Source organism: Juglans regia, chromosome 4, assembly GCF_001411555.2.
Source record: "Juglans regia cultivar Chandler chromosome 4, Walnut 2.0, whole genome shotgun sequence".
In the NCBI taxonomy this organism is placed as follows: domain Eukaryota; kingdom Viridiplantae; phylum Streptophyta; class Magnoliopsida; order Fagales; family Juglandaceae; genus Juglans; species Juglans regia.
Window position 1 is genome coordinate 26608296 of NC_049904.1, and position 15806 is coordinate 26624101.

The 15806-nt window shown below is 34.6% G+C and overlaps 1 protein-coding gene across 1 annotated transcript; it reads left to right on the forward strand.

Annotated features, from left to right (window-relative positions):
* The first annotated feature begins 9922 nt into the window (after positions 1-9922).
* LOC108993395 (scarecrow-like protein 13) lies at positions 9923-14487 on the forward strand. The gene is made up of 2 exons (XM_018968295.1): positions 9923-10027; positions 12369-14487. The coding sequence occupies exon 2, from the start codon at positions 12606-12608 to the stop codon at positions 14244-14246; it is 1641 nt and encodes a 546-aa protein (XP_018823840.1). The 5' UTR covers positions 9923-10027; positions 12369-12605; the 3' UTR covers positions 14247-14487.
* Positions 14488-15806: the final 1319 nt, after the last annotated feature.

Below are 15806 nucleotides of genomic sequence, written 5' to 3' on the forward strand. Positions count from 1 at the left end.
AGCAGCATTTCTTTTGGACCATGTTCTCATCAAGAGAATTATCTCATCTAAAGCCCTAAATAAACACACACTGCATGCAACTACCAGAGCCATTTGGAGTTTTGTGGTTGGGCTTACCATTGAAGATCTTTACATCGACACGTTCTTGTTCACATTCTCATCACAGCAAGAGAAAAATCGAGTCCTAGCACAGAGGTCATGGAATATCAAAGGATTTCACATGCTCATATGCGAATGGCCTCCAGGTTTGAGCATTCAAGAGATTAATCTTAAAATGTCTGTTTTTTTAGTTCAAACACATGGTCTGCCTTTAGAGTTGATAACGATTAGTAATGCCAAAAAAAATAGGAAATGTTCTGAGAAATTTGATACAAGTAGAACAAATGTCTAGTTTTGGGTGAGTCCTTAGAAGATACATGAGAGTTTAGGTAGAAATAAATGTTGACAAACCACAGATTGAAGGATTCCCTTTAAGCTGACCTATGAAATCTGCAACTTGGATATCTTTCAAATACAAAAGACTGTCTGATTTATGTTGTTGTTGTGGATGCCTAGGTCATACCCAACAAGTTTGTCCAAACTTGCAAGATAAACAAGAATAGTCCCCTTCTGGCCTGTGGATGAAGGCTGAAACCTATGACACTAGGAGGTTGTTTCCCTCTGAAGATCAAAAAGAAATGCTAGGTGGTAAAATGTCTGGTACAATAACCAATAGCATATCTAGCCAACCAGTGCATAGTCAAGACACTCAAGAAATTAGAGGTCCTTTTTCATGTAAGCCAAACAAAGGAAAAGGGAAATTGTGCGCTAACGTTCAGGAATCTCAAATAAAACAAGATCAATGGCTATGTTCAATGGCTTATAGTGGGCAAAGAGCCAATACTCAAGCTAAGTCCAATGCAAGGTTGCAGTTCTTCAAGGATAGCCAATTCTACATGAACATGGAATACACAGGACTTTTGAGTGGGACACGTGGAAGCTTCCCAAACCCTCAGACAAAAGGAAATGAACCATTTAATGAAAGTCATGCAAGTCACTTCCAGCCAACAATATTGGAAGACACACCCTTTCCCCAAAAGGTAACGTCCGGTTCCCCCTTCTCTCCATTCAATGAAATCCAGACCATCCAAAAAACCAACATAGATCCAAGGGCCACAAATCAGACTTACCCATTAAATGGGTTGCCGTCATATGAGAAAACTAGGCCGGGAGTTTTAATGCCTCTTTTAGACCCTTCCACCTTGACTGACAAACAAAATCTCAAAAGTCCAGAAAGTCCCTCAAAGACAAATATTTATAAAAGCATTATAGCTCATTTTGACAGCATAATAGGCTCAGACAACCCAACTGAAAAGACCTCACTTTCTCTTTTGGTTAACCCATTAGGGCGAGCATGTTTAGCAATAAGACCAAAACACATAGAGTTAACCTTTCCAAGCAAGCAAAGCCCACCATCTCTAAATCCTAAAAAAAAAAAGGAACAACTGAGTATAATGGCTTCTGGGACAAACAGACACTAGTCCAGTCACAAGAGATTCATCCAAGAAATGTGCCAACTTGCTTATAGAAGAACAAGGAGACTCAAGCCAGGTCACATTTGTCGAGAGCTGGGAGGATGGGAAACCAAAGAATAGGAGATAGGCAACAATAAAACAAAGGAAGAAATGCCTATTGTAAAGCTGTTTCAACAGAAAGTGAACAAAAGGACAGAGACTCTGATTAGGTGTATCATGAAGCCTCGATATTCCCCTTACCAAAAAATGAAGATTTCAAAATCTGGTATTATTTCTCAACCAAAAAACTTTCAGTTATTTTCAAATGATGATGAAGCTGATGTGGCAGAGAAAAAACTCCCACCAAAGTAGAAATTAGGATCATTTCCTGGAACTGCAGAGGCATTGCCCGACCTCGTGCATTTAGAAATTTAAGGGCAAACATCAGGATACATCAACCTGATGCAATCTTCTTAACAAAGACACTTTTGGCAAATGTAAATACTATGGATATTGTTAATAGACTTGGTTTTGTAAAATATGTTAATATGCTACCAGTAGGAAAATGGGGTGGGCTTTTGTTGATGTAGAAGAATGATCTTGATGTTGAACTTATCTATGTGGATGTTAATATAATAGCATGTTTGGTGTGCTTGAGTCCTTCTCATAATTCTTGGCTAATTAGTTTAGTTTACTGTCCTGCACAAAACAATTTGAAATGGAAATTTTGGGACAACATGCACAATATTTTCAATAACTTTCCAGGTCCAATCCTAGGTATTGGAGATTTTAATGCTATCCTAGGTAAGTCTGACAAATTTGGTGGGAAACCTTATGCAAACACTTCTTCCCATAGTGGGCTCAAAAAGTTTAGGGAGGATAATGGGATGGTTGATATGGGATTCTCTGGACCAAAATTCACTTGGTCTAATAACAAGCATGGCTTGAAAAACATCAGGGAAATATTAGATAGAGGCATTGCAAATCACTCTTGGACTTTACTTTTTCAAAATGTTACTATCCAAAACCTACCTATGTATGTTTCTGACCATGCTCCTATACTCTTAGACACCATGGGCAGCAGAAAAAACAATTCAAGCTTCAAATTTGAGAAATTTTGGATAAGGGATCTAACAAGCCAACTAGTCATCCAAAAAGTCTGGAACTCTGAGTTCCAAGAAACACCTGGATTCATGCTAACAAAAAAATTAAAAGAGGTAAAAAAAGCTTTAAAAACTTGGAACAAAAATTAATTTGGACACATCCAGACTTCAATAAAAAACATAACCCAATCTCTCAATCTCATGCAATCTAAAAATCCCACTAGACAGTCCATTCTGTTGGAAGATGAGTTAAAAGGTAACTTAAATGAGCAATTAAAAATGGAAGAGATCATTTGGCGCTAGAAATCCAGACTCCAATGGCTTACCACCACAGACATCAACACAAAATTCTTCCACATGACTGCCACCATGAAAAGGAAAAAAAAACTCAATTGAGAGTCTGAAAATAGGCAACAATCAGTGGACCTTGGACACAACTAAGATTCAAAACAGATTCCTGGACCATTTCAAGAACATTTACACCACCACTAACCCTACATTCTCCAATGAGCTTGATGAATTATTTCCTCAAAAAAATCTCTGACACTGATAATCAGATTTTTTGTGAGATCCCAAGTGAAGAGAAAATCTCAAATACTGTTAGGAAAACCCCCAATTCTAAAGCCCCTAGTCCAGATGGTATCACTTGATTGTTCTACAAGCATTTCTAGAACATTGTTAAAGAGAAAGTGATTGCTGCTATAAGGAACTTTTTCACTCATGGGAAACTTTTAAATGAAATGAATCGCACCCACCTATCCTTTATCCCAAAGACTAGCAATCCAAACGCTATCCAAAAATTCAGACCCATCAGTCTCTCAGATGTTTGCTACAAAATCATCTCGAAAATTCTAGCAAACAAACTCAAAGCAATTCTTCCCAAGATCATTTCACCTCACCAAACAGCCTTTGTTTCTGGTAGGGTGATTCAAGAGAATACCATTATTGCTCAAGAGGTTTTCCACCACCTAATGGCTAACAAAACTGATATGGAAAATGTTTTTGATTTCATGGAATGAGATTTTTTCATTAAAATTCTCGTCTGTTTAGGATTTCATTCTACTTGGACCGATTGGATAAATGAATGCATCTTTACTATCAGCTTCTCAATCATCATCAATGGAGCTCTCACATGCTTATTCCTTCCCTCAAGAGGTTTGAGACAGGGTGAACCACTGTCACCCTTCTTGTTTATCATGGGCACTGAAGTACTCTCTAGACTCATTGCTAGATAAGAAAGACATGGTCTCGTTAATGGTGTAAACATCAGCAGAACTGGCCCTAATCTTACTCACTCTTTGCTGATGACCTAATTTTGTTTGGCAAAGCCACCATACAAAATGCACAAGCTTTGCAAAGATGCATTGAAAAATACTCAAACTGGTCTGGTTAGAAAGTCCACACTAGAAAATCTTCCATTTAATTTAGCCAACACATTCTCCCGCAAGAAAAAAGAAACATCAAAGATTTGTTGGGGTTCAAATCTGCCAATTCCAGAATAAAATATCTAGGAATTCCTTTGACACTCACCACCTCAAAAAATACTTATTTTAATGAAGTTCAGGAAAAGGACACTCAAAAGCTTGTTGGGTGGAAAGCAAAACTCCTTTCTCAAGCGGGTAGAACTACCTTGATTAGATTTGTTGCAAGTGCCATACCCTCTTATCTCATGTCAACCATATGGATCCCACAATCAGTTTCAAAAAAACATTGACAGATCCTTTAAGAATTTTTTGTGGGCTTCAATCCAAATAAGTCACACAATTTCACACCAAAATCTTGGAAATCAATCTGCCAACCAAAGTCTATAGGAGGCCAGGGGTTAAGGTTGACATCAAATTTTAATAAAGCCCTCCTTTGCAAGCCAAGTTGGCAGATGATAAATGGGAGTAATTCCATTTGAAAAATAGTTCTTGAGCATAAATACCTAAAAATCCTCTCTTTCCTTGAAACATCTCCAAAGTGTCTGATTCTTGGATTTGGAAAATAATTCTAAAACAAAGAGACCTTATAAAAAGAAGCATATGTCACTAGATTAACAATGGAACCAATACCAGAGTGTGGAGAGACCCTTGGATCCCTAATCTAAGTACTTTCCTCCCCACCCCTCAAACTGAATCCATTTATAAAGATCCTGAGCTTTTGGTTTCTGAGTTGACTCTAGAAGAACTCGGAAGATTGAATGTCCTTCTACTCCAAACACTCTTCCATCAGGACACTGTCAATGATATCTTAAAAATTCCTCTAGCCTAGTATAACTACCATTCGAGAAGGGATAATGTGATTTGGACCCAACATGCTTCATGTAAGTTTTTGGTTAAGTTTGTTCATGCTGCTCTAAACTTGTTCTCTGATCATCATCTAACCACCATCAGTCCAAAAACTTGGAGGAAAATATGGAAACTCAAAATCCAAGATAGGCTTAAGATGCTCACTTAGAAAATCATGAACAATATTCTTCCCATAAGATCCTTGTTGAAAAAGATGCATCCCATTGAATGATGATCAGTTAAACTGCCCAATTTGTGATTCTGAATAAGAAACTCTAAATCATTTGTTTCTAAATTGTACTTTTTCAAGAGTTTTGTAGAGACAATCTCCATGGCCCCTATACATCTCTTGCTTTGCCTCTAGAGGGATCATAAACTAGATAAAATGCATTCTCAACCCCACAAACTCCCTTAGCATCTCCACTTCTTAAAAACAGCTGTTCCAAATCTTTGCCATCACTTCAATGGACAATATTTGATTTTTAAGAAACAAAATTGTGCATGAGACCTTTATTCCTAAGATTGAAAATTTTGTGACTGAGACTATAAAGAATTTCAATGATGCATGAGACAATAAACAACTAAGCAACCCTGTGTATGGGAAGGCTACACCAAAATGCTATTATTTTTTAACATTTGACGTAGAAGTAAGGAACACAAGAAGCACTACAATTGTTTTAGAATTTGAAAAATGTGTATTGAAATTTAAAAAAGTTGAATTGTTTATTATATTTTATATGGAGATTTGAAAAAAGTATAATAATAAAATGAGATGAGATGAGAATTTTATATTTTATCTTAGACCCCAAACCTGCCGACCCACGTTACAGCTCCATAATAGGAGCTTTGTGCTTAATTATATATTTTTTTGAATCTTTAAATTAATCTTTTTTGTTCCTTTATTTTTTTGTTTTTTTTGGATTCTCCTGTCATATGCAAATGTTACAAACACTTCAGAAGTTCAGAGACAAAATTATTATTATTTTATATATTTTGTATTTTTGGAACAGGTTGTCATTAGCAAGAAGTTCGATAAAAACGAGATTCACAGGCAGGGCTACTCCCAAAAATAAGTGTAAAAAACCTATGCTTGTAAAAAAACATCAAAGAGAATAAAATCCACGGGTTAGAGCATTCTTATTAGATTGATTAAATTTATTTTTAAAATTTAATTAATATCACATTTTTTTATATTTATTTATTCTATTTAAATTTAATCTCTACATTGAATTAGTCATTAACTCTCTATATAATAATAAAATATTATTTAATTAATAATTTTTTATTTAATTTATTTATATCATATTTTATAATTTTATTAATTTAATATTAATAATAATTATATTTTAATTAAATTAATATTAAAAAAATCATATTTTGAAACATATCTTGTGCCTTTTCTTTTCACTCCTAATCCCAAGCAAAGCACAAAAGTGGTACAGAACTCTAGGCTTGACAGATAAGGATGACACATAGGCTTCATCTGATGCTGATAGCCTCAGACATTGAAGATAAAAAAAAAAGGGCAAAAAAAAGAAAAAAGAAAAAAAGTGGGCCAAGAAGGTACTCTTTCTTTAAAGTATAGTATAGAGGAAGAACTTCTTTCTTTAAATTCCTCGTCAACGTCATTCTCAGATCTCACTTGACTCTGTTCTAGTGGGTAACTCCTTGGAAGGGATGATGATGACACCATTAACCATGACAATAATATTTAAATGTATATATATATATATATTATATGTATAAAGATGGTCATGCATTCAACCACAAACTCCCAAAATGGGAGATGTGGAATTTTGCCTGATTATTAGGTGCTACGACTATGGTGATGGTGTCATTGTCAATAATACAATGACACCTTCCTAACAATTTCAACGTTTCTTTCTTTTTTTTCTTTTTCTTTTTTTTGTTCATTTGAATAACAGTTAAAGAAGTTTGTCATCTTGCATGTGTAATTCTTTGATTTTGTTGCGTTGACTATTACATATGTTTGAATTTGTTGCATATGCAATTCTTTCTTTTGGATTTGTTGAAATTTTGACAAAATGATGTGATCTATCTAAAATATGTGCAAGCTTAACTATTTTTTTGTTTTGTTTGTTGAAGAAATTGAGGTGAGATATTTTGATGAATAATATTTTTTCTCAAAGAGAAATTTTATCTAGAAGTCTTACACCACACACCTCTACCTAATCAATGTGTGATTTATCATTTTTTCTTTCCGTCTTAATACTTAAATATGTGTGTGTTTAAATAAAATAATAAAAATAACAAGTCACATGTTGGTTAGACGAAAATGTGTGGTGTAAGGCTTCCTTGTAGTTCTACCTTTTTTAAAATTAGATTGGATTGGGAGTATAAGAATTTTAAGAGACTTTTGAAAAAAATGATAAATCACATATTGATTAGGTAGATGTGTGTGGTGTAAGGCTTCCTTGTAGTACTACCTTTTTTAAAATTAGTTTGGATTGGGAGTATAAGAATTTTAAGAGAGTTTTGAAAAATCTTTTATTGCAAAATATCCCTTATTTTACACATTTTTTGGGATTATTCTTTGCCAAAGTCCATTAGTGCTGTCAATCTTTCGCATAAATATGTGAACTCGACATGAAATTAATTTGTTAGGATTGAGAGTTTAACATGTATAATTCAATAGATGATATTATCATGAATTATACGATCTAAATTCGACTTAACTCAATTCAAATATGATACATGACATTTAGAGCTAACGATTATTGTCATAACACACGAATATGACACAAATCTAATACAAAATTAGGAAATTAAAAATCAAAATCTAGCCACAACATGACCAATATTGCACGCCATATTAATAGACCGATTAAGTGTTAAAAGAACTTTTCCATAGGGTCTCACCTAAACTAAACCTTGATTACACCCATTGAGTCAACTCTATCTATTAAGGTCGGTAGGTAGGAAGGTTGTCCTATTGTTTGCAAATAAAGCATATCATCTAAAAATGCAGGTAGTCCTATTTAATGCACGTTATTGTTGTGGGTATTTTTTTTTATATATATTTTATTAATGTGATTTATTAAAATAATTATTTTATATTAAAAATAAACAACAAAATTAATTATATTAGTGGAGTGTACAAATAATATAAAAAATGATTGTACATAAAATTTTTATATTTAAAATATAAAATTTTTATATAAAAAAAGTATTTTTTTATGATTGAATTTTCTTTTCTTTTAACCGGTCTGTACAAAAATTTCACATTATATGCATGGCATTATTCTTAGGCCCGTTTAGATTGTAAGATGGTCTCATCTTATCTTATCTTATCTTAATATTTAAATATCATAACTTCTTAATTTTTAATTTTTTTATCTAATCATTATTAAAGCATTGTAACTTTTCTAAAATTTCAAACAAAATATAAAAAATAACAAAAATTATATCAAAAAATTATATTACAATAATATTTAAATTTTATAATATTTTTATTTAATTTTTTCTTTTTTTTTTTTAATTTTATAAAACATCTTAACTTAAATCATTAAAAATAATATTTATAATAATATTAAACTCATATAAAAAAATTAATTTTTAATAATAAATCTCACCATTTTCAAAAAAAATTATCCATCACTCACACATCTGCAACTCTATCTAACGTTACTAACTCTATCTAACGTTACTCCAATCCATCATTTCATATAATTCACAAATTTCTTATCCCAATCTCCACTCAACTCATACTCCAATCCGAAAATTGGATTACGGATGAGTACGTGGCGCGTTTCTACTGAACAGTATTTAATGCAGCCCTCGTTGTGGTGGGTCCGGTCCTGTAATGTCTGGTACGAACCGCGAGGGAAAGTACTTCCAAGGGCTCACGTGACCAGTCCTGGTCCTTGTACCGCCTGATTCCTCCCATACCAAGTGGATTTACAAGTAAGCCAAACTACTTCTTTTTTTTCTTTTCTTTTTTTTTTCCATTTTTATAACTGTTGGCGGCTTCGCGGAATGGGAGCATCCGAGACTCCGAGGGAGGGTGAGAGAGAGAGTGGATATGAAAATGCCCTTGATCTCTTCATTTATTTACGTTATTGCAATTTCACTCTAGCACACAGAAACGTTACTCAAACAGACCCATCTTTTTTTCCCATAACCGGGTTACCGGGGGACTACAAATTTTTAGTAAAAATATGTGTATATAATATATATATATATACATATATTTGACACTAATTAAAATGAAAGTAGGCCTTGTCATCATGTTTTAATCAGTCCATTAAAGCTCAAGTAATTTTTAAATTTATTTGACTAATTAGGATTATAAATATAAATGTTTTTATCTATATAAAATTGATGAGATGACAATTCACCCCCAAAAAGGAAAATGAGTGGCATCAAATGGGTTATAAATAGTGTTATATATATATATGTATAATTTTACACATAATATTATATGTATTGAATGACAGTTTCATTTTAAATCAAATCATAGTTCTCGTCAAATAGATACCTTAATTATACAATATGATTTATTTTTAATAATGATTTAAATCTTCATAAATACATAATTAATTTACTCACTCTTATATTAATTAAGAGAAATAATATTTGTAATCGGAGAGTGTGTAAGCGTCGCATAATTTTTTTGAAATAAGTGAATAAATACGATATTCATATAAAAAATTAATTTTTTAATAATAAATTCTATTTTTTTCAAAAAATTTACACAGTACTTACACACTTCACGACTATATATATAATTAAAGACTATGTGCTCATTATCTCTAATCAATCGTAGCTTCTATTTAAGTCTACAAAGCACTGTAGTCAACTTGGGCCAAGCATATGAATAATGTTCAGCCGTATAAAATCGCTGCAAGTTGTGAATTAACAAAAGGACACTTGCCTCGGTTGCTTACGACATTGCCAAAATTCAAACCACGTCATCGTCGTCGTCATCATCATCCCCCTAAAGTGGCAATATTGTCATTAGTGGAGAAGTTGAGGACAATTGTTGTATATATGTTTCTATAAACATCCACACAAACGCCCCAGATGCATTCCTACACGAGGCGAAAGAACGAGCTCATTCTGTGGTATTGACCGGAGAATCTCATCTTTCAGAGACAAAGCGAAAAGGTCTCGGCTTGAGAGTTTGTGATTGATGTCTCAGGTGTGCAGAATTACTATATATACTTGTTTATTTGTGATTATCATATCATGGTAGTGTTGGCTTCTGTATGGGTTTTCGGGTTGTTCGTTGAAGTTTTGTTTTTTGAGTATTGTTGTGCGGCGACAGATTTGTCTGTGTCATTTTGGGTCTTTGTGGACGTGGGTTATTATTTTTCTCTTCTTTGGATTGATTTAGAGCTCTGGGTTCTGTTTTAATTGAATTTTCATAATATGGTTATATAAATTTTTGTTTGAATTTATGTAAGGTGGGATTTTCTCTTTCGTTTTCTGTTAGGTTGAGTTCTACTTTGGCGTCTAAAAGTGGAATTTGCATTTTTATCACCCTTCTTTGTTTTCTTTTTTTTTTTTAATGGTTGAGGTTTGAAAATTTAATTCCTTTATTGCAATTCTCATGATGACTATTCAAGAATGCATATTACATGTTATGATGGAATTCCAAGCTTCGTGTGAAAAGCATGCTTGGTTTTTTGAGGAGTTTGTGATTGCTTTGAGATTGTTTTAGTTCTTAACGAAAAATTCGAGTGATTTTACAAATCTGATTTGTTATGAAGTTGGATATCGATTATTTTTCCTACATCTTAGATTGGGCATACTTTCTTTGTCATTTGAGGTAGTTTTTTCTCTCTTTTTTTCAACTAAATTCATCTGTAGTTCTCTCTCTATCCGGGTAACTTTTTACTTCTAAAGTGACTTTTTCGTAATATGGAGAATTGACGTAGATTAATATTGCTATAGAGAATCTATTTTATTCCTTTACAGTAAATGCTTGAAGTCACCGACACACAATTCATTGTCATTGTTTACTGAAAAAGGAAAGATTCTTCGTTAACATCCATCTGACAGGGGGGTAAATTGAGTATGTCTAATTAGAATCGTGGATTCTATTGTTTCTCAACTTGCTAAGTTTCTGAAGTTGGTGTAGAACATATACGTTTTAGGCGATGTTTATGTTTATGATCTAGGGATTGGCACCCGCAGGACCTTATTATATTGTGTTGTAAAAGTGGTTACATTTATCAAAAAAAAAAAGTGGTTACATTTGTGCTGGATCTGCACAAATTTCTTTTTAGTACTCTGCATGATATGTTGGAAACTACTGACTATGGTTTGAACTTTGAAGGGTAAGGAAGAATGAAAGTAGTTTTCTAATATTTAATTAGGCAGTGTCATTTAGTCCTTTGCTCAGAAACTAGTTTCTAAGTTCTTTGTATAGATATTCCACCTGAGCAAATGTTTTAGTTGCTCTTAACGACTCCTTGCGAGTATATGACTATCCACCAAAAAAGTCGAAAGAAGAGAAAAGAAACAAGGTGAAGGCATTATCATAGAAGTTGCCATGTTAATTTTTTGTCAAGGTTGGAAGCAAAAGTGTCAACATCCTGCTACCAATATTATCCAATAACCATGACCACGAATGGTGGCTTAAACTCCTAGGAAGGGCTTGGCTCAATTATTCTCACAAGTTTAGGGACGTCCTGAACCAGGGCAAATATAGACCTAGAACTAGCGATTAAGAGCCAAGATCTCATGGTGCAAGAGCATGTATATATCAGGCCACTCATATGACCCAATTGCAATGGACTCATAGCTGTCCCAATTTCTACCCGAGGCATAATTTAGTTGAAGAGGATCTTTGCCATAACAAGTCTGAGAAGAGGTACTAGGGCTTGGGACATGGTATCGCTCTTGATCAACTTAAAGTTGATGTTCAATGTTGTGCTTTTAAATTCTTAATTTATTTAAGATTTGTGGTCTCCATAACCGTCCTTTGAGTTGCATTTGCATTGATTGTACATGCTAGTCTAATTCGAGTGACTGCAAACAAGATCCATTTTTGCAATATATTTTACCTATTAAAGGTTCAGATTTATGAAAGAGACCTATGTGTTGCATTGTTTATATCTTAGCAAAGCACCTGGCTATTGCATTTGAGTCTGTATTAAGACTCTTTGGTAACACAAATAGGATGTCCATAATAGTACCGTTAACATCTTTGATATGGACAGCAATTACAAAGTTCAATGAACCTGACCTTTTCCTTCCACTTTGGCACTTTCTGGGTAGTGCATCTTTGTTAATCTGTTTGATATTTTAAAAACAATGAAACTTCCATCTTTTACCATCTGTATCTTGAATCATTGCCAATGGTGTTCATGGATTCTAGTTGTTTTTTTATGACTTGTTTACACCACAATAGTTGGTTGATTTCAGGTTTTATAATTTTCTGTTCAGTATCATTGCTCGTTGAATGCCTTTATTGGTTCTTTTTTCCTTCAACATTGATGTAGTGATCATGTTTAATCTTTTTCCTTTCTTGGCAGATTATGTTGGTGTAAAATTTTTCTTGCTGATAGCAAAAGAATTTTGTGGCTGTTCCTGACAAACAAATCATCTAGCTGTTTATTTGCTGTGTGCCCAACTGTTTATCAAGATTTGCTGTAAAGTTTTATGTCATGTTTCGACAGATAGTTGAAATATCAAAGTTCAGGGAGCGCTTTTAGTGCCACCAGCAATTTTGTGTTTATTTCTTGGCTAAGTCAGTCTATCATTATCTGTAGATGCAAACATCTCAGGAACACCATAGGTCAGCCAACTTGCAAGGGTTGTACCACCAGCCTTTGCAAGATCCCCATTGCTTGTCTCATTTCCAGATTTTAGAAAACAATATGCGCCCCAATATTGGCAACCAAGGAACAAGTGTTTCGGTTGAACCATCTAAGGAACAATTCTTCACTCTGGAATCATCCCCATCAACTGCTTGTTACGCTGTCTGTGATTCCCCTTCTGTCACTAGCTGCTTGTCTAATATAAATCCCTTTTCCTCCCAAGTTTCTCAGTCATACCTGTCAGATCCACATCATTCTCCCAACAACAACCATGGATCGCCCGTAAGTGGTTCTTCTGTTGCTGATAATGGTTATGACTTTAGGCACAAAATCAGGGAAGTTGAAATTCTTTTGTTGGGTTCTGGACCAGATATTGCCGACAGCTGCTATAACTCTGTCAATAGTGGGATCCACCAATTCACTTCCATGTCAAGGTGGGATTGGAATCAATTGGTTGAAAAGATCTCTAGGTTAGACCTGAGAGAGGTGCTCGAATACTGTGCAGAAGCGGTATCCGATAATGATGTGTCATTGGCAGATGCTCTAATGGAAGTGTTGGAGAAGAGGGTATCGATCTCTGGGGATCCTGTCCAACGCTTGAGTGCTTACATGTTGGAAGGACTTAGAGCAAGGTTAAAACGTTCAGGGACTGTAATCTACAAATCCCTGAGGTGTGAACCAACAAGCTCAGAACTAATGTCGTACATGTCTATCCTTTATGATATTTGCCCCTACTGGAAATTTGCTTACATATCTGCAAATGTTGTCATTGAGGAAGTTATGGAAAATGAACCCAGAATCCACATCATTGATTTCCAAATTGCACAGGGTACTCAGTGGATGTCACTCATTCATTCTCTTGCACGGCGGCCTGGAGGGCCTCCCCCTGTCCGCATCACAGGTGTTGATGATTCCCAATCAGCTCATGCTCGAGGTGGAGGACTTCATATCGTAGGGCAGAAGCTGTTGGAGTTTGCCAAGTCACGCCATGTACCATTTGAGTTTCATGCTGCTGCCATGTCTGGTTGCGAGGTTGAGCGAGAAAATCTAAGGGTTCAACCTGGGGAGGCCCTGGCTGTTAATTTCCCATACGTGTTGCACCACATGCCAGACGAGAGTGTGAGCACACAGAATCATAGGGACAGACTATTGAGGCTGGTCAAAAGTTTGTCCCCCAAGGTTATGACTCTTATTGAGCAAGAATCCAACACCAACACTTCCCCATTTCCTCTAAGGTTCAAGGAGACAATGGAATATTATACAGCCATGTTTGAATCAATCGATGCGGCTCGCCTCCCGAGAGATGACAAGCAACGGATTCGTGCAGAAGAGAACTGTGTGGCCCGTGACATAGTAAACATGATAGCTTGCGAGGATACTGAGAGAGTGGAGCGGCACGAAATGCTGGGAAAGTGGAATGCAAGACTTAAAATGGCGGAATTTACTCCACTAACATTGAGTTCCTCGGTGACTAATGCTGTCGTGGATCTACTAAAGCTCTATAATGAGAACTATAGTATCATGGAGAAGGATGGAGCCCTCTACCTACGTTGGAGGAACAGGTGTATGGCGACCTCTTCAGCTTGGAGGTGAAAGTGATTGCTCTGAGAATTTCTGTAAATCTTATTTTTGTCATTTTTTTTTAATGATTTCTAGAGCATTAGAGACAGTGTTATATGCAGTTATATAGAGTTAGATAGTAGTAGTACTCTTCCAAAGATACCTAACTCAGAGGATAAAGCTGAATCTCTATATTCACTGTACATGTCTTACTAAAAATGAAAGAAAATAGGTCTCAGTCGTACTGCACTTTGGCAGGTTGGCTGCCAAGAAATTTCTCGGCTAACCTCAATTACCAATTAACAATGACAATGTCTTCATTAACCGTCCAGGTCGCAAGCATGCAAGGACAGGTTTACATTTTACTTGTGGTTTCACTTTCTGGGAGTAGATATTAAAGCCAGACTTTTCTATGCTTCCGTAACAGAGTTTATGCTGGAGAAAGCCAGACTGATATGTTTAGTCTTTTAGGCCCCGTTAGGTTTTACAGATAGTTTCAATTAATCTCATCAGTCTTAACATCTAAATACTATTAAGACACAGACTTTTAAAGTTTAAATTTTTAAATTTTTAACTTTTTCATCTAATCAAATACTCTGCGTTTGGATGTTGAACTGAGTTGAGTTGAGTTGAGTTGAGTTGAGATGAAAGTTGAAAGTTGAATAAAATATTATTTGAATATTATTTTTATTTTGAGATTTGAAAAAGTTAAATTGTTTATTATATTTTATGTTGAAATTTGATAAAGTTATAATGATTAGATAAAATGAATTAAGATGAATTTAGAATCCAAACTGACCAATTTTTCAAAATTTTAAACAAAATATTATAAAAAATTCAAAATAAAAATAATATTAAATTTTTTTATAAAATATCTTAATTCAAACTATTTTATTATTATTTATAAATTATTTTAAATATCTCATTCCATTTTACGCTGTGGAACGAACATTCTCTTCTTATTCATTGCCCTATGATTCATTCACGAGCACAAAAACAGTTGCTCTACGTGAAGTACTGCCAAATAATTCGCAGCTTTTGGAAAATATTTACAATGATTTCTTCCTGAACCATTAACACTTATTAAGGTGTATACTAATTTTCTTTTTTTATGTATTTTATGTTGATCAATTGCAAAATCTGAAACGCTTCTGGATGCTGAAGATTTGCTTGCATAAAATACCACTAATTGAAAAGGGGATTTTGGATATTTTGCCAAATTTAAGGTTCTGTCTAGGGGTGGGCTCCGACTCCGACGGAGTCGGAGTTGTCATTTCCGACCTCCGACACCGATCGGGGTCGGAGCCAAAATTCCCCTCCGACTCCGACTCCGAACGTAGTCGAAGTCCGATTCCGATCGGAGGTCGGAGCTCCGACCTCCGATCAGAGCTCCGACTGGAGTTCGGAGGGAGTTCCGAACGGAGGTCGGAGCTCCGACTCCAAACTCAATTTCAGAATTTTTTTTTTTATTATTATTTAAATTTTGTTGTTCAATTTCGTTTCAGATAGTGGGCAACATATATATATATTTTTAAAAGTTAACCATATACAAATATTTGGTTTATTCAAGAGTTTTCAATAATTTAAATATTC

What these genes read in the sequence shown, in the direction of transcription:
- LOC108993395 (XM_018968295.1), top strand. Translation starts at nt 12,606, where the DNA reads ATGCAAACATCTCAGGAACACCATAGGTCAGCCAACTTGCAAGGGTTG.